Source organism: Lissotriton helveticus, chromosome 1_2, assembly GCF_964261635.1.
Source record: "Lissotriton helveticus chromosome 1_2, aLisHel1.1, whole genome shotgun sequence".
NCBI classification, from domain to species: domain Eukaryota; kingdom Metazoa; phylum Chordata; class Amphibia; order Caudata; family Salamandridae; genus Lissotriton; species Lissotriton helveticus.
The window spans coordinates 161,530,896-161,553,903 of record NC_136058.1 but is presented as its reverse complement, the minus strand read 5'-3'; the positions used below and the strand labels follow the sequence as shown (position 1 = coordinate 161,553,903).

The 23,008-nt window shown below is 45.6% G+C and overlaps 1 protein-coding gene across 1 annotated transcript in view; it reads right to left on the bottom strand.

Moving 5' to 3' along the window:
• Positions 1-7,919: 7,919 nt before the first annotated feature.
• LRP8 (LDL receptor related protein 8) overlaps positions 7,920-23,008 on the bottom strand; it is a 1,087,241-nt gene continuing 1,072,152 nt past the window's right edge. Inside the window, exon 19 of the mRNA XM_078670496.1 lies at positions 7,920-9,532. Within this exon, the coding sequence (XP_078526622.1) occupies positions 9,494-9,532 (39 nt within the window). The 3' untranslated portion in view covers positions 7,920-9,493. The remainder of the gene's footprint in view (positions 9,533-23,008) is intronic.

Sequence of the window (23,008 nt, the reverse complement as noted above, 5' to 3'; positions counted from 1 at the left end):
AAGTGATAAGGACGATGGGAGCGTAGAGACCGGGCCCCAGTACAAACACAATCATGTTCCTCACTGTCCTGCCCTCTCCACTTTTCTTCTACTGTATTAGATGTTAATAAATCCCTCATGGAGGTCCAAACACATGCCCCCATCCAGCTTCACCCTGTGCCTGGCCTACCCTGTCAATGCCGCCCGGAGTACCTTTTTATGCTGTGAAGCCTCTTTCGTTTCTGTATTTTGTGTGTGAGGTTAAGGAACAGCAGAACATTTTGCCCTATTGCCCTTGTTTGCCTTCTGCACCAAGTCCATAGGATAGGCATGAAAAGTCAAGAAATGGGTTTGGCAAGAACTCAACAGACCAAAGCATAGCAGTTCTCAAAAAAGGGCTGCTTATCTCATAATTAGCTGGTCACAAGCGTGTTACAAGGTTTTACATGGTACCTGCTTATTAAAACATATGTCCAGGAGGGTAGAAACTCCAAACAATAGTTTTTTTCCTCCTTGGACTCACTTAAATTTTTGTGCGCTGTATGTATTAAAAAGTAAGGAAAAAATAAATCATTACTGGATAATGGACGGCATATTACAAGTTGTTTCAATGGGAAACAAGTGTGAAAACTTCCCAGCACCTAAGAAATGTAAACAGTAAACTTAGCCCACATTTTGCCCAGTGTGCAAGCCTATTTTCGACTGGTTAAAGCAATAGTTTGCTTTGGGATCAGGAGCAGTAAAACATACCTTACCTCCTCGTAAGTCTTGCTCACCATATCACTAATATAGTGAGCTTCAGCTCCCACTCTGAACCCTCCAAGCAATTTAGCACTCCATCCCTCGCGAACATGGCCCACCTCCTTCACTCCTGACCTAATACAAGAGGATTATTACATAACAATAGGGTATACCCAGTATACTGTTGGACCTGGGCCAATTATGGTATGTACAGCCTGGGCCAATTATGGTATGCATGAAAAGCATATAGGTCAGTTGGACCTTTTGTTGCTACTACAGGAGGAGACATGACACATCCCACTTCCTGTTCAAGTACCAAGCCTCAGCACCCAACAACATGAAGCCGATAGCTAAACAGGGAAGGGAGGGATGGGAACTCATGTGGCGAGGAAGACTACACTCGGAGTAATGAAGATTACCGGTAAGTAACCGGGTCATGCGCGCTAGTTGCGTACAAGTCAACTCGCGCAAGAACTTGTCCAAACAGAACAAGGCACAGGTGTTCAGAAAGCTGCATTTCTAAGAAGATTGACTGCCAGTGATATGGAGAGGAAAAATCGTAGAAGCATTAATCCGGCGCTCTTGTTCTAGCATCCCTTCGAAACGCTCTTTCGAATTCAAGAAACTCCTAGTCTGTTTCAAACTAAACAAGGTGTTGAAAAAGTATTGAAATTCTGCGTCATGTTTACGTAGCTCGCACGGAGTGATCTGTGAACGTGTTAATGGGGAAAAAAATGCTTGCAGCTGACACTGTTACTTTTCTCTGCATCTTTTTCGAGAGCAGGTAACACGTTTTGTAAATGGAATGTTTTGCATTAACTCTTTATCCAGTGCAGTTTCGGCTCAGAGGGCACTGTGGCGCAAAGTGGATTAGAGTCAAACACAGAAGGATAATCACTATGTGTACACAAATTTTACACAATTTTCACTGGTTGACTCAAATTTCTCTATTTATTTTGGTGCTCTTTCAAAAGCCCTTCAAGATTTCTTCCTAGGTGTTTTCCATTCATGCGCCACACTAAAATACATTTATAAGATATTATCTCAATATAATCCATGTCAATTTCACATTGTTTCCTTTATTTCTCTGGCAACTGGCTATGTCACTGGGTGCACCCATCAAAAACACAAACCAATCTATCCTTTATTTTGTGGAAACTTGGTTTTCCGAAGTTGAAGTTTTGTGATTAGTCAACACCCTACCAACAAAACTTTAAGGGACTCCCGAGTCTACTGCTTTTTAGAAAATCCTTAAAAGCTTGGCTTTTCACTCAACAGTTTTAGTTTCAGCAAATTCTTCTCAGAGCAGCGCCAAGCAGGCGCGGCCCGTGCAGGTAAGAGCAGTGGGCTGGAAGTCAACATACGATGGGATAGGGAAAATAAAATATATAAATCCACTTAATTTGCACTCGTCGCATCGCCGAGTCGATAATGCGCGAGTGCAAGGTAAGTGGTTTTATTTATTTATTTTCCCTATTACGTCATCTGTCAACTTCACCCCTGCGCTGCTCACCTGGCCACCGCTCTTACCTGTACCAGCTGCGCCTGGCACCAAGACACATTTTGGTAATCAAGCTCTTTATAAACTGATTAACATCTCACGTCTTGCTTAGCAAATCAAAGGTTCCTCTTTCTCATTTTACTTTGCATCTCAGTCACACGTGGCTTTGACGTGTGCAACACCGCGTGCAGGGGTTACACTTTTAATGTTTGTGTTACAGCAACAGATTGGAAAGATTCAGGATGCGAAACCTAGCCTGTTGTATGTTCAGTGGTTTCTAATTAACACCTTCGCTGCGGCGGCAATTCCGCCGCAGCGCTAAGGGGGAGAGGGGGCCCGCGCGGCGCTCCCATGCTCGTGATGGAACCGCTCTGTCACGAGCCTCGGGCGTGCTGTGCTTGTGACGAAGCGGTTCCGTCACGGCCCCGCCTGCTCAATAGAACGCACCGTGCAGGCGCGAAATCAGCGCCGCGCAGGTGGGCCGAGCGGGCCGTGACGGAACCGCTCCGTCACCAGCACAGTGCGACCGAGGCTGGTGACGGAGCGGTTCCGTCACCAGCATGGAAGGTGTTAAACCATTTTACATCATTTCGTTTCAGATCTTTACATATTTTTGAGCTGTAATCATTCGTTTTCTGCATTATGGCCACTGAAACACCATGCTAGGGTACTTTGTTTTTTCCAATACAAAGTACAGTGCTGCATGTGCCGAAGAGAAGAATATTTGGGTAAACTGAAAGTGTAGCAAGCACACAAAAGGAATGGGGTTTCCTGGCCTTCAACAGCTTCATGCTTACTCTTCAGTGCCCCACATTAAACAGGAATAATGTTCATTGAAACAACCACAAGTGCTACCAACAAGGCCGGCCTTTCAACAGACAGTGTCCCGGGCGAAACTAAATTTGGTACTCCTTGACAACACAAGGCTTGAGGCTGTGCTGAGAGAGATACACTGAGAACATATTCTAACATCAGTGCACAATGGTTTGAGAGATGTCTTAAGATCCTGGGTCAAGGGGCATGGGGTGTGGATTAGTGGGGAGCTGCTTCATTCACTTGACACTGCGTGACTCTCTAAATATCACCGTCTCCCACTGGTATTCATTTTTTCAGCTTTATTATGTCAGACATTCCTGTACACATCATTATGATAGCATGGTGGATCATGCAAGAAGAATTTCAGTGCTTAATTTGAGCCAGTGGTTTCCAGTGCTCGGCACCGCAACAAAATTGTCAACACTGGCACTTATGAAAGTCTGCCACATGGTGGCGCTGTTTGTCTAATTTATATGAGTACTACAGCAGTTGTTTATTAGTAAAATTTACATTAGAAATGACTTATACCTGCAACCAAGCCATTTTTATAGCTTTCGGGGCCTTGAATATTTTGCTTCGTCACACTTGTAAAAGTGTGATGGTTTGTAGTTGTGTTGATACTGTCATTAATAGCGATGTCAGGAGCAATGATTGGTGCAAGTTGCAGCAGCCTCCTGACGAGGGTCCTGACACTTTTTTAAAAAAATGTTTACACAAATTAAGCACTGGTACTAATGCCTTACAGCATTGGCATCCGAGCCAGGATACCCTGTATACAGCTCCATGTCATTAAATATGCGACACCATCAGACTTATGATTTCAAAACATTTTGCTTTTTAAAAAAAAAACATTTTCTTAAGTAAAGGGTGGTCTCCAAGCATATGCACCTTCGTGGTCTCACATCGTTAAAACAAACAAAAAAATGTCTCTGCCAGTACCGGCTAGCCAGAAAATCCCTTTTGAAAAGCAGTCAGCACGACGGTGCGTTTGGAATCCTCTCCCAGTCGCAAGGAAGGCCTGGTGACAATCTCTTTAAATAGCTAGCATTTTATGGTGAAAAGGCTCGTGCATTTAATTATGCAAATGCATGCTTGATAGACCAATAAAATGGTTCATTTCAATGCTAGGACCCATTTGACAATGTCATACTAAAATCCCCAAACTTGCAAACCACTGGCATTGTATCCACTTTTATTGAGCGCCCCTCATTAAGCAGATTCATTAAAAATGCACTTTGTGAAAAGATAAGATACCGTACAATGAATTTCAAAATTCTTTATGCCCTATAAAAGTTATAAGGCACCATCATAAAAATCTAATGTGATAAGCTCTTGAAAAAGAATTGCCCTCCGAGCCAGAAGTGACTGTATAATTATTGTATGGTGTCTGGTACTACTGGGTATGCCCTGGATGTATGATTTCAGACCACTGCCAATGGGCTGTGTAATGCTCGCTGTGCGACCACTCAGGGCACAGATCCGAGGAAACAGTGGGTGCAGCTTTCTCATTTAGAAGGACTTTATATAAGGTGCATTAATACTAGCCACCCAACTACAATGTATAACAGATGTGATAGGCTGGGGTGCTGTATGTCAGAATATCAAGCACAAAAACAGTGTGCAACCAAAACATAGCGAAGGTAAGCATGTATAAGTATGTACAGAGATACTATTTCAACTCCACATCTAGTACCTTGAAGATATGTATGAATTGTTTTTGCAGAATTGTGATATATACCCAAAGGAAATGTTTTATACTTTTAATAAAACATTGAGTACTCATGACTAATTACACAATCATAACAAAAAAAATAGTTACTGGATGATGGAAAACATCCGATTCCCTTACATGATTAAAATACCACCACCAAAACAGGTTTTCAGGGCAAGAGAGTAAAAGGCTTTTCCTAGTAATGACAACATCACGGGAGGTGCCCATTCACACCTCTCTCCGCCTTGCAGGGCTATCTGGCTCCATGTAATGCATAATGCTCTCCGCTGCTGATTCAGCAAACTCCTTAGGGAGTCTGCCTTCCGAGCCAGAAAGTCCCTAGGAGATAGATCAAAAGTCATGCGAACAGAGGAAAGGCTGATTGCCACTTTAGTCTACCTCAGTTGAGAAGTGTAAAGATGTTGCCACTAGATAGGCAACTGGTTTAGACTAACCCTGGGCAAAGCACGACGCTACGCTCGCAGTTTGCGTAATATGCGCAACTTCGCACTACGTGAACTGCACGTAGCACAGTGCAAACATGCGTAGTGGTCATTTTTTGCTTGCTCGCGGTCCTCCACGTCAAGTTGGCGACCGCGAGGAAGCAAAATGACATCCTCGCAAGACTTTTTCCTTGTTCGCGATCAGCCACATCAAGTTGCCGATCGCGTGCATGGAAAATAAACCTCCCGGCGAGATTCTCAACGCAGGAAGGTCAGGTTTCTCATTGCGAGTGGTCGCGCATGCCCAAGACCACTCGCGATGAGAAACTACCAGTCCGCGTTGAGAAAGCTGCAGCTCGAGTAAAAATCTACTCGAGCAGCAGAAAAGTACAGCTCGCACTGTGCAAGATGCCGTTTTCAATGATTGCACAGTGCCGGATGCTTGTCTGCACTGTACAATCATTGAAAACGACATCTTGCACAGTGCGAACATGTAACTACGCAGTCCGCGTAGTGCTACGCATAGCTTGCGTAGTGCGAAGTGCACTTTGCATAGCTACGCGTAGGGCTACTTTATGAACTACGCCCACCCCTAGTTTAGACCCCAAAGAAGTTATACCGTGTGAATTAGGTTTGTAGGAATTGTTCTTCAGGATTTGCTAGAATCCATGTTAAACCCTAGGGTAGTACCCCTGCATTGTCAGTGAGTGGTATTTTCATGAAAAGCTAAAATACTTCAGCATTTACAAAATTCCTGTAGTGGGAAGAAAATTAATCCGCAGAGCCTATCCACAAAAGATTATATCCACAAAAGATCTGAATATCTCAGAGGGGAAGTGCTGGTGTTGCAAGTGCCATCTCTGCAAAAGCTGTCCAGTCAAGATCAGAAAAGTGCAGGCTGAGGTTCGGAACTGCTAGTTAGACAAAGGTCTCTAGCATCAGCCAGCAAGTACATACAAGTCTTACGACACTTACAAAAGAAGAGCAACATCGGATGACGTCAGGCACAAATTGGGCACAAACACGCACCAGCTCCGCACTGGATCTTTTTAAATTCAAGCTCTTCTGTTCACTTAGGGCTCCCGCTCAGTAGATATGACCTAGTAGAAGCCTCTTCGGATCCACAATCCAGTTTTGTCTCATTAAAATGAGCTTATCTTCACAAGGTACTCTTGATCCCAACCTCAGAACGCACCAATTTGCCTCCTGGCCAGAGAGAAGGGTAGAGCACACCTCGCGGGCCATGTGGCCCTGCCACTTGCTTGAACTTGAACATAGCATATACTGTAAAATTCTAGACATATATCACTGTGGTTTTTATGGAATACACCCCTTTCCCTACACAAACAATGTGGTCATTATATTGCCTTGATGTTTGTGATACAACAGAATGCCTTCCTGTTAAATATGTCCAGGGTGAGGAAGCCTGTACCGGTGGATGTCAGTATACGCAATGGCACCGGCCATGTGGAATTAGTTGCTTTTAAGCCTTTGATGGATCTCACGCAAAGTAATCTTTAGGAGAAAACAAAAATGAAACATTTATCTTTCCAAACGAGATCAATAGCTAGTAAACTCTCAGATTTCTTATTGTTTTATCGTACATTGAGTTAAATATCTTGTAAAAAGATATGCTGTCTGCCTCAACAGTTTAGCTCTGCAAAGTCTTATTGGCATGAAGGGCGAACGTCATTTTAACTATGTGCACTCACAAGTTGGCCTAACTTGGGTACTAAGTCCTGTTAGGCAACGAACAAGAAGATTTTTCAAGGATTTGTACCATTTCCCAATGACTCATTGAACACCTTTTTCCTATAGTACCCTTTGGGAATGGCCCTCTTTTGTAAATAACCTTTGAGCCTTTACCCATTCCTAGTAAACATTAAGGCATTTTGTGATTATATGTAATTATAGTCTCATTATGTAATTATAGTCTCATTACACCCTTAAGGTTCTTTATTTCTTTAACTGTGAATGATGTTTGAAGAGATTTAACAGCATCACCCCTTGCATTTGCATCCAGACAAGATTTCAAGAGCGATCAAAGTGTACTATTAAGGGAGAGACTGTTTTTTTCCTTGTGAGCCTCCCTGGTCTGGTGGCTTGAGGCGCAAGTTACAGCTCTTATCAGGACTGTGGTGTCTCTCCCACAACGTGCCAGGGGAATTCCATGCTCTCTTTTAGCTCTAACAAACTTCTATCAAGCACCGAACATACAAACAAAAGGATTGGGAGAGGGAATAAAGAAAACAAAGTTTATAAAAGCAGATCATAACACCTCCCACATTAATTCAGTTATCTGACAAATGCAGGGCACCAGCATTGAATTCTACAGTAATCCAGAAAACCCGTAACAAACAAATTAATAAATATTGGGGTTAAATACAGTTGATAAGAGTGCCGGATTGTGTGACAAGATGTGAATATATATAGCAGGTCCAGAGCGCGACAACTTCATCCTCAATTTCTTGATTACAGTTATCTTGATGACCCATGCTTACGCTGACCTGTTAGTATTTATACAATGCTATACGTACCAATTTTTTTTGCAATGTATACTCTTGTTCAGAGCTTAAGGGTTAGTCTACCTAAAAGTTCTCTACCAGCAAAGAACATTCTTGTACGTCATCCCACATTTTAAGATTAACAACACTGGTAGGGTAGTTCTCTTTGTTCAATGAGGTCACATTTAGAGGGTTAGAGATCTTTTACAAGACAAGCCCTTTAATTGGTGTCCAAGATTTACTCTCTGTTTAATTTGTTCTTGCTTGCTTCTTCAATATCCAATATGGAATTACACAATTACTCCTTTGTTATGTTCTGCAACAAAACACTGTTGTCCATGGATTCTCTTTAGACAACAGTAGTTAGGACATGCTTTTTGACAGGGAAAAGCTAGACAAAGTCATACAATGAGTAAGTCTTTCCAGGTGCGTGTCGATTTAGCTCTTGGAACAAGGTAATGATTCATTCACTTCAACATGGGTCACACAAATGTTACACGTTCATAAATAATCTTCTACATGTATCATGTGTCTATAAACTAAATCTAAATAAAAGGTAAGTGCATGAGCAATGCATTGATGAAAAAGAGTTATCCGTAAAACGCGATTTCCCAGTGTACACCATATTTTGATCAGAAAAAATAGATTATCTCTAACTATCTACAATAACAAGTATATAAACTAACAGTAGTTCATGTAACAACTTAAACGACTTCAGTGCTACAACTGTTCGTGCATGGGCAGCCTGAGTTAAACTTTGCCAGGTGGGTATACAACCTTTTTTTTTTTTTTAAATCAATTTCACAAGAGAATTAAAACTGTTCTTCTCTCTGGACACATGATTATGTCAAAAGATGGTCCTTGAACTTTGCACAGTTAAATTGACCAGAATCGCACTTTGAAGAATAATTTTAGAAACCCTTCTCAGTCTTGTATTCATTTGAATATAACTAAAGTTTATGAAAACCCCCCCCCAAAAGTTTTGTGAATGCTGTCTGGCTAGTCTAACTCTCCAAAAACACTGTAGCAACTGTTTTTCGCTATCACCTTTTACAAATTCAGTCACTCTTTTAATTGTGAGATAACAATGAAAATATTGAATAGCCCACACAAGGCAATTCTGATAATATCGAATTACAATTTTCGTTTAACAGTCCCTTGCAAGAATTTAAATCCTTCTATAGTCACTCTTCACACCAAAGTCTAGGATTCAAAGCCATATTCCCCACAAGGTGTATCTTATGGTATCGGACACTATTGTCAGACAAAAACTAGCGTTGCTCAATTATTTTCAAAATATAGACAGAAATCATCTATGCACAGAGCCAAACATACCAAAAAATAAATACTCTCACCCCTGTGATGTATGTACAGAACATAGCTTCTGTTCAGAAATAGGTTAATAAATATTCTAAAAAATTCATTAATTGATTTTTTTTACTTATGTTGCTGGATAGTCACAAAGTATGTTCAATATATTTACAAAATCTTCTATAAATATAATATTTAAAATGCGGTCTAGAGGTTGTCAACACAGCTGTTATGTACATCATGTTAGTTGCCCATCAGTAGCGTCTCAGTGACTACTTGCGCGTAGTGCAACAGGTAAAAAAAAGTTGTATAAAAGATTATACATAGAAACTCTCACATCCTTTGGATGTTTTCGGTCCATATTTGACTTTGTTGATATCCGTCTGCAACATGAGTAATAAAAAAATCATTGGGCTCTACAAGTGAAGAGAGTGTGTGCAATGCATATTATTCCAGGGTCCTTGGTCCCTTAGCAGCTTCTTGATCCTCAGGGTAACCCGTCGTCTTCTAGGCTCAATGCCACGCGCTGAAACAAGGAAACAGAACAATCAATATTTCATAAACAAAGCAAGGAATCTCATATTAAACACATACCTGTAACTTAAAGAATTCAGAAAGATGCTAAGTTGAGAGTATAGAGTAGTGGATACCTCTTAAGTGGCAGAAAGACTGAAAAACCTCTACTCAGTAAAGTAGGGTCTTGTTCTAAGGATACCTGCAAGCAACAATGAACCACTGTTGGTCTTAGTTTCGGTCAGGAGACTAAGTAGTACAATAGATTTGTGAGGCAGTCTGAATGGTGTGGGGACAACACAGATTCGGTGTGCATTTAACAAGAAGGCTAAGGGCGGTGAAGAAATTCTTCATGTTCATGGACAATAGTGCCAAAGGGTGGAATAAAGCGGTGAAGTCCAGAATGGATGGCGGGTTTGGGGACAAATTTAAAGAAAAGAACAAGTTAATCACAACTTTAGCATAAACTATCGTTCTGGGAAGTGTTTTTTATGTCAATCATTTCTTTCTGTATCCGTAAGGAAGTAATATGGGCAAATAAAAGGATTAGCTCTGCCTTCTCAATAAACTCTAATCTTTTTGTATTTTCTGTTATGGGAGTTTGAGCCCCTTGTGCTCTGATGTGTTTATGCCTTTCTCTGATTTTATGAGCTTCTCTTTGAACAGTTAAATAACCTCTTATGTGGCTATCACTCTGGCAACAACAAAAATTAGGCCTACCACAAGTCGCCAATTATCGCCATGTGACTAGTGCACCTTAGATGCCAGCTTTGTTACTTCTAAAATGAAATTGAGAGAAATGTTATTTTCTCCCCGGCTTCATGTTTTTCAACGACTTTGGTGGGCTCTTGTGAAATGTAAGGACAAGCAGGATTCCTGTAAGCACCAGTATCAGGTATTCTCTACACTTAAAGTATAAATTGAAAATCTTCCAGATGGTAGTAATTACTGTGATGACATTTGAAAAGTATGTATAACTTTTAATGCCATTAACAACCACAATATATATTGGGCAGGTTATTGTTTCTAAATATGCATTTTATAGAAGGTTGTAAGAAATGTGGTTACTTGTTGAGGGGTGTGAAATCCTTACTCAAACAGCAGCCACAATCTTTGTCAGGGTGAGGTAAAAGCAAACCCAAAACTAACCTGGGTTCACTCTTCGGGTAGCTTGGCACAGAGCAGTCAGGCTTAACTCAGAGGCAAGGAGTAAATTATTTATGCAGCATTTCAAACAATAATTGAGTGAAAACACAACACAAGAAAAACCCCACATCAATTTAGAAAAAGCGAGCAAAACTTAATGAATAAATTAAGACCAAAACGACAAAAATCCAATCAGTAAAACCAGGGATATGCAATTTTAAGGATTTAAGTGAAAATAGCGCCAAAAAGCCCAAGGTGCAACTCACAGCTATCAGGTCATGTGAGACCGGGAGAAAGTCACAATTTCGGGCCGATGGCTATGGAACGTAGGTCGGACACAGAGACCAGGTTAGTCCTGATGAAAGGTTACCTTGTCAGTCAAGAGTCCGATTAGCGGCGGAGGGGCTCACGAAGAGCAAGGAAGTGTCGTGGATGGTCGTCAATGTAGCTTAAAGAGTAGGCCTGGTGTTGCAGAGGGTCATTGCTGTAGGGTAAAAATCCTGTTGTCGTTGCAAACGTTTGGGCCGATTCTTCACGATGTTGTTCCCCGTGTGCTGTTGATGCTGTAGCCTGATGGGTCGGCTAACGGAACTTCATGTTGGTGGGTTGTGCAAGTGACAAGGTTTCAGTGCCAGTGGGTCCATTTGCAGTCGCGAAGAGCCCAAACACTTCAATTCAGCTTCTCTGAGGCCACACCAAGGGTCTAGGACCTGAGAGGGTACCACTTGGGTGCCAGGGTCTTGCTCCAGCTGGATCTGGATGCTAGTTCAGGTTGGTGGGAGCCTCTAATGTCCCTGTGGCTCTGAACAGGAGGCCAGCAGACTTGCCCATGGAGTCATTCTGTGAGTCTTGGGTTCAGGTGCAGGTCTAAATCGCTTGGACTCTGGCAGAAGGGCAGCTATTCAGTAAGGCAACAGTCCAGCAAGGCAGCAGCCAAGCAAAGTAGCAAACTAGGAGAGTGGCATTCCTTTCTGCAGCATAGCAGTCCTTCTTAATGGCAGAGTATCCACAGGTCTAGAAGTGTACTGAAGAGTTGGTGTCGGAGGTCCAATATTTATACCAGGTGCCTCGTTTGAAGCGGGAGAAGCTTCTGCAGGTTTCCATTTGAAGTGCACAGGTTTCCTGCATTGCCTGTCCTTGCTCCAAAATAACTAGAGGGGGTATGCAGCCCTTTATGTGGGGGCAGGACACAGTCTATTCAAATGTAAGCAGGGCTGTGCCCAGCTTAGCCCTCCGATTCCTGCCAGTGATGGCCCATTCAGGCACACCTAAGCTCTCTATTGTGTGTGGCTGTCAAGGAGGAATATACAAAGCCCAACTGCCAACTTCACCTAGTCCTGTGACCCTGTGACTGACTGCATGCACTAAATGGATAAGGCAGGAAAGAGCCAACTTTCTAAAAGTGTCGGCTTCAAAACTGTAATTTAAAATCCGACTCCACGATAAGAGAAGATTTTTCATTGCAATTCCAAAGACATCAGACATGAACTGGTTACCTGTCCCATTTGGAAGTTACACCTTATTGAATGTAATAAGATAACTCCAATATAATCCTATGAAGAAGCAGGCCTTGCAGTAGTGAAAACAGGATTTAAATGTTTTTCACTACCAGGACATGTAAACTTAAAATGACATGTCCTACTTTTTAAATATACTGGACAAGAACCCTCTGGGCTGTCCAGGGCCCACCCCGGGGTAACTTATATGTAATAAAAGGAAGGTTTAGGCCTGGCAAAAGGTTTATTAGCCAGGTCGAAATGGAAGTTTAAAACTGCATACACAGACTGCAAGCAATGGCAGACATGACACATGTTTAAAGGAATACTTAAGAGCGTGGCACAATCAGTGCTGCAGGTCCGCAGGTAGCATTTAATTTATAGACCCTGGGTACAGGTAGTGACACTTACTAGGGACCTATACGTAAATTAAATATGCCATTGTGGTTGTAAGCTAATTCTGTCATGTTGAGAGGAGAGAGCAAATGCACTGTAGCACTGGTTAGCAGTAGTAAAGTGCACATAGTCTCAAGGCCAGCACAAATGAATACAGCTAACACTTGGAGGGTAAAGGTAAAAAGTTAGGGGGTGACCCTGCAGAGAGGGCCAGGCCCAACAGTAGTTATTATTTGTTACCTAACAAGCAAGCCACCTTCATAAAATATGCAAATAGCTGTCTGTGTGTGTTGTGTTTTTTATGAATGGGAAGAACAGAAGTAATTACATGCTGAAAAGGCTCCAGGACAAAGTTCTAATGTTCTTGACACATTCAACTATGCATGGGAAAGTGATTTAAGACTGATCAGACAAGTGGGCAAACTTTTGTCCTCACTGGGAGCAGGACAGCCTGTTGGGTTCTACTCCAGTACGAGCACACCGACCTCACCTCTGCATGCAATGCACTAAGACCATAGGGTGAGAGACTCGAGTGGAAGGGCCACACTTTCTCACAACCTGACTCTTTTGCCATCTTAGAATTATAGGACATTGTACACAATATCAGTGGCCAGAAAGTAACCACTGCAAGATTTCAGTGAAGTCACATTGTTGTAAAAGTGGGAGCAGGTTAGTGACAGCGCTACATGGTTGCACTGTAGGCTTACAAATTCTACCAATCAGACACCAGCTTTCCCAAAAGTGTGCTTTGTTAGGCTCACTGACTCTTACCACAATCCTGAATTCTGAAGCATTTCCTGATTCTTGAAAGAACGTTAGTAAGTCTAGAATCAGAATGCAAGAATCATGTATGACGAAAGCTAAACTAAATACATCAGGATAAACCAGCACCCCAGCTCACCACTAGAACCAATGGGGTTCTTTACCTTTTGTTTAGCCCTGCATGCCTGCTGTGGGAGACCCAAGTGCCTTGAGGTTTCTGTGCCTTGATCGCAGGGGCAACCAAATAGAAAGGAGAAGCCAGAGACTACAGTAACATGCTTGTAAATTGAGGACATATCTGTCATCAATCTGTGCCTGGCTGAGTACAAATGTAATTATCAAGTCCACAAATGATCATGTAGTTTAAAGATGGTTTATTTCAGGATGGTTACAAGATTATAAGTAGATAGGAACAAGGCCACAGTGAGACCCCACCAGGAGCAGCCAGCATGCTGCTCAGCCCAGCCAACTGTAGCTATTGGACTCCCAACATTCTATGAAGTGACATCACATGAGGATTGCATCACATGAGTATTCCACAGAGAGGGAAGGCATAACATAGAAGTCCAGATACCACAAGTACACAACGACTGAGAGAGAGAGAGAGAGATGTGATGGGAGTGGTTAATATGTGGGACCCTGGCTTGGCCATTTCCTGCTAGCCTGAAAAACACAGGTAGTACGGCAGTGTTCAGGCATTACTAAGCCAACTTCAGGCTGGCAAAAAAGGCTCACTGAGGCTAGGAACTTTCTTTAGGAGCTACAAAGTTCCTAGGCTATGTGTCATCATCCTGAAGTGGAAGACAGCAGCATCACAGAGTTTAAGATAGCAACTAAAAGAAGTTTCATTCCATCTACAGGCCTTGGTGATAATACTCCAGGGCATTGAAACTACCTTTTAAATAGTCTTGGTATGCTGAGTCTTTCCTATGGACACTTCATATAAAATACTTTTTTTTCTGAGTTTGCTTCTCCTGCACATTTAAATTGTTTAGATAGTGATTAGGTGCTTCATGTCCTAAAGTGACTGTTTAATGTTTATGCCATTCATGCTTAACGTTTACACAATTTTCAGGTGTGTAAAATAGGACATTATTAGCCCTCTAAAGACTGTTTTCCCCATTCTTCTTTGCCATTTTTCTTTGTACAGTTTTGAGGTAAGTTGGTAATATCTTTTTTTCATTTTTATGATCTTATATTGTTTGAACTTACTTTAGCCCTCACACACCTTCTTGTTTCCTTGTTTCCCCCCTAATGCTCCCTGAGAGAGCGTTGAGGTTGGCCTACCACCAAGAGTGCGACAGAAGGATACCTTTACGGAGTCTTTCGTTTATCTGTGGGGAGTCCCTAAGGCAAGGCTGATGAGGGAGCGTAGCCCTACATATGTACACTAATTATGTTCACTACTCGCCTCATCTTGCCAAGGAAATGTCTAACAGGCAGAACTTATTCCTCAGCTTTAAATACTGTCATGCATTCATGTGCAGTCTGTCTTCCTCTCGCTACCCTTCCCCCCTCAAACTTGGTTTCTCCCCACATAAGTTCATCCCTCCTTCTCCTTTCTGCCTAAGCCTACAGTTTATCCACAGAGATGTATATATGATTCTTGTGACTGCTACTGGGACAGTATGAATGTACTGTCGAACTGAACGAATCCTTTGAACTAAAATAACTTATGGTTCTTTGGTGAGTAGTTTGATCTGCCTTTAAAATTCTACATCCTTAAGGTTCCAGAAATGATACAACCACATTATGCCAGCAGAGAGCACATGAATTTGAACAATGTTGGTGAGCAGAATAAGAAGAACAACAATGCACTGTGTGGGGGGTCTAGAGCTGGCAGAGAGAGAACTGTGTTAATAGGAAGCAAAAGTATCAATCTAGGAAAACTCAGACCTGCCAACTTACAAATATTTTCCACTGTGTGAGGTGGGGGCGCGGCTCGTGGCTATAAGTAATTAAGAGGCATCCTGTCCCCACCAATCCTCCCCACCTCCTCCTCCCAAAAAAAACAAAAAAAAAACAAGGGGTTGCTGGGGCTGTTGCCTAAGTCCTGGGGTATTTACACACCTCTTAGGCGCTACTCCTGCCCCCTCAAAGGAGGACACTCTGTCATATATAAAGATACCTGCCATGTTGTGGGCATTATTGTGTAGCAGTAGCATTTTAGGAAAAACTGAATGCCGGGTAGGCCACCATGATGTTGTGGGCCATTTAGCATTTTGTTGAAACAAACCCCCTAAAGCAGAGGTTTGTTTCTAAAAACCAATTGCCTGGATCCCCAGTGGGTGTCATTCTTGGGTGGGGGACATTGTTGATTTACTCCGTCTCTGTCCTCCATGCCTCGCATCGTGGTTCTGGACAGCGATAACTGTGCCAGAAAGCCATCAGTATAAGGTGAGACTCCCCACGCCTTCTAGAGCTTTTGTGACCCCAAACTTTATTTGGCCCCTAGATTGTCTACCGTGGTCAGTGGAATACTCGGCAGAAGGTGAGTCGGAGTATGTGCTTGGAGTTCAAAAAAAGGTGGTTGAAAACTTTCTTTTGTAGCACTTTGGGCTTTTTGCAATCTTCCGGGAAAAGGTGGAAGGGTTGCAGCATTTTGTGGCACTCACATTCAGTGGCAACTCCTATAATAGTAGTGCGCTCATATCTCTCACGGTTGACCTGGCAGGCCCCGTACTAACTTCTGAGGTTGCGTGTCATTCTGTCGTGGTTGTGGGCATCTTGAGCGTGTCGTTCTGTCTTGGTTGTGGGCGTCTTGAGGTTGGTCTTAAGTTCACTGATCCATATATTCATCTGAAACTTTTGCAATGCCCTTCCCAGGGCCTTAATGATTATGAATGATAAAGATAGTAGTAGTGGTAACGTCAACAACCTCATCGTCAACAACAACGTCAACAACATCGCTGTCAACAACGTCAGTAATGCTACAGCCTAATGTGGTTTAAAGAGAAGACAGGCCATGCTCAACAACATGAGTTATAAATCTCCTCATGCCATTTCATCTTTATTTTCTTAGCTTGAAACAGTTCACAGAATGGTTTCTTTAAAGAATTGGCTGATGGGCAGTGCACTCTCACACCTTGAAGCTTACAACACGCTATCACACGCTGGTACTCATCAAGTAACTCTCCCAATTTACAACTTCTGTGGTAAAGGGACAGGTGGAAGTTAATGCATACGGCAATCTGTGATGAGCAGCATCTGAAGGGCACGCAGCAAGAACTCCAGGCGCGGGACATTTTTTAAGGTCACGCACATGTCGACCTTATTATGTGCAATGATCTATATATGAAATGTAAGGTGGATTTGTAAGCTTTCTCAACCGTGAGTGTATCCAGGCGCTTCAAGAATCGCGGGTACTTTTTTGTAGTTTAGGGGAAAGTCTTAACGCTGCTGTTAGTAAGGCGAAGTCTGCAGGGGGTATGAATGTTCTGATGCAGCACAAACATACAGAGATCTGATCAAATATTAGACCATAGGCAGCATTAGCAGGGGTGACTTTTTCTGTGCTTTTTTGCAACAACGCGTTATTCAAAACCATGATATACATTTTTAAGTATTGTACTACTTTGCTACATTCCCTTTTGCTGTAGGTCCTCTTCTAATTTATCAGTAAAATCAATATTTGTATCTTGTCTGCAACACCCTTAAGACCTGATTACAATTGTTCTAATAACAGCGCTTTAGGCACATGCACCTGTTTACACAGAGATTACTGTTGTGTCGGGCACTGCGAGGGGACCTGCTGATCAGGGTCTATCGCTGGGGAGTATGGTTCACTCGGGGGCTTTTACTTATCGGCCCGCGTGGCTGTGATAATGACTAGGACACTTTGGGTATGGTTTCGTGGTCCCCACGTCGCCGCCAACTGGCGTACGTCGGTGGCTGGACCCTATTTATTACCAAGGGTCACGTGGGGCCACGCTATGCGAACTCAGCGTAGCTGGCGTTAGAAACACTAGAACACAACATTCCTCCCCAACCAAAAGAAAAACAAATATAACCACAAAGATGACTTCAATTCAATAGTCAACTCAAGTCTCTCAATTCCCCGCTACCGGGAGCATCAGGCATCCCATCACAGCTCACACACCAGAACAGTCTTACATGAGATGATCTCAGAGACGACAGGATGGCGCTGGGTTTCTTCTCAGCGGATACTGGGACGATCCTCTCTTTGGCGTGCTGTCACCCCCAGCCGGGGATGCTGCTTCACCGTTGGGACTTTCCGGATCGCTCTCGTTGCACGCCAGGCCAAGCCCTCCAGGCCCGTCCGGGCCATGGCTGTCCCCACGGGCAGAGTTCAGGTCCTGCTCATCAGGTGTCATGTCTCGTGGTGGTGACACCTGTGATCTCGGCTCGGGGCATTGGGACTCCACTGCTTCTGGAGAAGTAGGGGGGAGTACTTGTGACTCCGCCCTCATGGTATTTCTTGAAGTGAGACACGTTGCGAGTCACGGTCTCTCTGCCTCGCGCGGCAATAACTCTAGATCCTTTCACATTGATCACTGTCCATGGCCGTGTTTCATAGGGCAGATGGAACTTTCCACTAGTGGCGTGATTCTTGAGTAGAACTCGGTCTCCTCTTGCGATTTGTGGCACTTGGGATCTCCTACGCTTACTGACTTGGCATAGGATCGCTGTCATCAAGCTTCGATCTGTCCTTCATCGGACAAATTCGGCAGCCACCTGGGATGGTGAGGAATGGAGTCAGAAACTACTCGTCCCATGAGAAGGTGTCCCGGAGCAACACCGGTTGTGGTGTGGGGTGTTTGTCTATAGCTCCTCAAGAATGCAAATATGGCCAGTTCCAGTGATTGTCTCTTTTCGTGTGCGATCCGAATGACTTTGTTGATTGTTCGCATGAAGTGCTCCACTTCGCCGTTGTCTTGTGGCCATCTGGGAGTTATCCTTCGGTGTTGGATGCCCAACGCCCGGAGATAGTTGGCGAACTCTTGTCCTTGAAACGGAGGGCCGTTGTCCGTCTTTAATTCACGCATCAGTCCATGTGTGGCTATTACTTTCTCCAGTTTGGGGATCACCTCGCTGGCACTCGTGGTGTGTATTATTTCGACTTCCGGGTACTTGGAGTGATCATCAATGGCTACCATGGTGTGTCGACCGTCCAGAAGACTGCCGAAGTCAAGGCTAACGCACTCCCAGGGGGATTGTGGCCGGGGTTCCACGATGATTGGCGCCGCCAGCGGTCCTTCCCCCGCAACCTGACAGGCGTCGCAGGTTCTCACATCGGCCTCCACGAGGTCATCCATTTTTGGAAACCAGACCTTGGTGCGCAGTCGGGATTTGGTTTTGACCATCCCTTGGTGGCCTACATGGGCTAGTTGCACTACTTGAGCTGCCAGGGAGGACGGTATCACCAGCCGGTGCCCTCGTAGCAGACATCCCGTGTTGTCCTCGTTGAGCTCCTCTCTTACATGGTGAAGAGACTGCATTATACGCTGCGCCTCCGGGGTCAGCACCTTCCATTCTTCCTTGCCAGTTCCCACTCTGAAGGGCTGTCCGAGCTCTCTGTAGACAGTCGTCCTGTCGGGTGGCTTCAGCGATGGCCTCCAGGGACAAAGGCAATGGACATGACCTGGCAGTGACGCACCTCACGTAGGCCTCAGTGTCAGCCGCGTCCTCCATTTCTTCCGGAGTGGCCGCTCGTGGATGGCGTGACAGGTAGTCAGCTGGGTTTCTGGAACCAGGCTGGTACTCCACCCGGCAGTTGTAGTCTTGAAGTTGGAGCATCCATTTCTCTATGCGGGGCGGAGGCTTCGTGGAGGTCCCGGAGAACAGGGCGACCAATGGCTTGTGGTCTGTGATCACTACGAAGGGCTTTCCATATACATACAAATGGAAGTGGAGGCACCCCCAATGGATGGCTATTGCCTCCTTCTCTATTTGAGAGTATCTTTGTTCTGTTTCCGTGAGGGACCTACTGGCAAAAGCCACGGGGGTCCAGTCTTCGTCAGCCCGCTGTCGTTGCATCAGAACAGCTCCCAACCCCACGGGACCAGCATCCACCGCTACGAGCGTCAGCTTCCTGGGATCGAAAAAGGCCAGGGTGGTGGCTTCTGAGAGGGCTTCCTTGATTGCTCGGAATGCTTTGGTCTGCTCTGGTCCCCATTGCCATGGAGTGGCATCTTTGGTAAGTTCTCTTAGCGGCAGTGTCAGGTTGGCCAGGTCGCGGATGAACCTCCCGCAGTAATTCACCATTCCGAGGAAGCTTCGGACTTCAGTGACCGTGGTGGGGGGGCCGCCTCCTTGATATCTTTCACCTTATCTGGATCGGGTTTGACTCCCTCGACTGAGAACGTGTATCCAAAGAATTGTAGCTTCCGTTTTAGGAATTCGCACTTTACTCTATGCAACATGAGGCCGGCCTCCCGCAGTCTTCGGAGCACTTGGGTTAGTCGGTTGTTGTGCTCATGAATTGTCCGGGCATGAATCATGATATCATCACTGACGTTGATCACGCCAGGTATGTCTGCAATGAGTTCTAGGATGACGTTTTGGAAGACTTCGGCCGCGCTGGATACTCCAAAACTAAGGCGGGTGTACCGGCGGAGACCCACATGTGTCGAGAACGTCGTAATGTAGCGTGATTCCTCATCAAGCACCAGCTGGTGGGAACCAGACCGCAGGTCTAGCTTGGAGAACCAGCTGGCTCCTGCCATTTCCCCTATGAGGTCGTCAATGGTGGGCATTATATGGCCTTCTCGCTTGATTGCGGCGCTGGGAAGGCGCATGTCCACGCATATCCGCACTGCTCCCGGCTGCTTGGGCTTCCTTGTGACCACTATGGGCGACACCCAGGGGGTTGGGCCCGTTACCTTCTCTATTATTCCGGCCGCTTCTAACTTCTTAAGTTCTTCTTCAACGGAGGGCCTTAGGTGGAATGCAATTCGGCGATGTCTCAGGGCCACAGGCTGAACAGTCGGATCAATGTGGAGATGTACCTTCTTTCCTGTGAATCTCCCGATTCTCATGAATACGTCAGCAAATTCCGCTATGAGCTGCTGGATGGACTCTTGGTGTACCCCAACGGCGAATGTGACTACGCCCAGGTCTTCCGCTGCTCGGCACCCTAGTAGCATGCCTTGCCCATCTTCTGAGACGAAGACGTTGGTGGTGATGGACTTGTCCCCGTGTGAGATGGATGTTTTGAACTTTCCTCGGATCTTGAGAGGTGTGTCCTGTCCATATGCGAACACGGAGATGGCAGAGGGACAAAGTATTGGTGGGGGATCCAGCGTTTGATGTAGAGAAGAGGCCATGAGGTTGATGGTTGCTCCCGTGTCCACTACGGCCATTACTTCTTGTGCACCTACCCGGGTGCCTCACTGGGGCAGCCGCCTGGCTCTTTGGACAGCGGGGCCAATCATGTGTACCCTGTGTACTGTTCTCTCCTCCTCCTCGTCATCGTCCATATCACTTTGACTGGGGTCTCCGTCTGGCACTGCATTCACCACCTGTCTGGGTTTCCGAAACTTCTTGGAGCGACAGACCTTCTCGAAGTGGTTGAGGCGCCCACACCCGGAGCACCGTTTCCCTCTGGCAGGGCATTCTGTCGGAGTGGCATGGGGTTGTCCCCCGCAGTATCCACATGTCTTTGGCATGGTTCCCATTGTGGTTCCTGCGCTTTTCTTGTTCCATTTCGTCGGGGATCTCACGGCCACTTTGTTGACTGGCTCCGCTTTGACAGGCGTCTGGAGCGCCGCTTCCATATGGTCCGCTCGGGCTTTCGAAAGCTCTTTGGTGCGTCCTAGAGTCAAAATGGCCACTAGCGGTTTGCCCGATTCCTCCAGAATGCGTTCTCTGAGTTTGGCAGAGGCACAGCCCTGGATGATTTGACCCCGTATCTCTTCTGTGGTGTCTGCAAATCCACAGGTCGACGCTAAGTTCTTCAACCTGGCGTGATACGTGTCTAGCGATTCCTCCGGTAGCTGTCTCGCCTGTCGGAATATGAATCTCTCATAGTCCTGGTTGGCCATGGGCTCAAAGTGAGCATTCAGGGCATTGATGAGCGAGATGTGATTCTTTGGGGGCACTTCCACTAACGTTTTAGCTATGTTGTGGACATCTTTTCCTCCTAAGTGAAGAACCATGGCGCGTTTTTGATCTTTGTGCACTTTGGTTGCCTCAAAGAATATTATGAGGCGGTCCACCCAGTCCTTCCACTTTGGGCCCAGTGACGATGGTGAACCTTCCACGATGAATGGCTCAATGGGGGGTATGTTGGCCATGTCTTGACCTGGTGCACTGAGGAGGGCCGCTGTGACCCTGTGAAATGCTGTCCGCTTTCTTGGCTGGCCTGTGAGCTGGTGTCGTGTAGCACCCTAAGTTAGGGACCTCTCGCTCTCAGCGCGCTGCGTGGGGGCTTTCTTCCCTGTGTTGCCGCTATGTGGCTCACCACTGTGCCTCCTCACCTTCCACTGATTGTGTTTGGTGCTACCGAGGTTGTGCTTGTGATCCCTGTGTACTCTTGCCGTGTTTGGGCGCTGACACACGACCAGACTGCACCTGTTCTGGCACACTGTGTCTTCCTGGCCCAGTACTGCTTGCCCGCACTCCTCCACGTGCTCTCAGGGCCTGGGCAATACTTATGCCGGCATCTGTTTCCTTTCGCGGCACACGCGATGAAAAGGGGGCGTGGCCGCGGTAAAAAGGGGCGTGGACAGATGCTCGTGTGAGCCTCTACCGTGCGCCTGGTTCGGGGCCGGAGGGCCCGACAGTCTTCTGCACGAGTGTGGAGCGTGGGCGCGGCTCACCCCTTCCAGCGCCGATTCTCGCACGCGAGTGCGTGCACGCTGATGGGCCGAGCGGGATCGCGGGGCAGAGCAGCTCACCTTCAAGTGACGTCCTCCAGCTGGGCAGATGAGGGTGTGGCCGCTCAGCGAGCGGACCCCAGGGGCACGAGCACCGCAAGCCGGTGTGGGGGCTCGCAGCCGCCCCGACGAGAAAACACGACACACACACAGCGAGGGCACGCCCACCCTCGTCGCCAGCTGTTGTGTCGGGCACTGCGAGGGGACCTGCTGATCGGGGTCTATCGCTGGGGAGTATGGTTCACTCGGGGGCTATTACTTATCGGCCCACGTGGCTGTAATAATGACTCGGACACATTGGGTATGGTTTCGTGGTCCGCACGTCGCCGCCAACTGGCGTACGTCCGTGGCTGGACCCTATTTATTACCAAGGGTCACGTGGGGCCACGCTACGCGAACTCAGCGTAGCTGGCGTCAGAAACACTAGAACACAACAATTACAATCAAGTGGTGCAAAGTTTATCAACCCCCGTAATTAACGAGTGTGATCAATTTCACATCCTGCTACGTCTTTACAGGTCATTGTTGCCGGAATTTAACAGGAAAAAAGGCCCAGAATTTACCAAGGTTGTTAGATTTTATCGAGTGCAATACTCATTGCATCCAGCAAAGGGCACTCGTAATCAGGACCTTCCTTAAGAGACAAAAGGAGAAGGCACCCTTTGTTCCAATTACCAACGTAACTACTCGACGAAGTAGTATTAATTTAGCCGTGTGTTTTTGCCTGGCCTCGTTAGTCATGTGGTTAAACAGCACCTCCGTGTAAATTAGCAGAGGTCACAATAATACTCACGCCTTGGGAAGTGCGGAGGTTAGCACAGGGCACGATTATTGCTTCACCTTTTAAGGAAC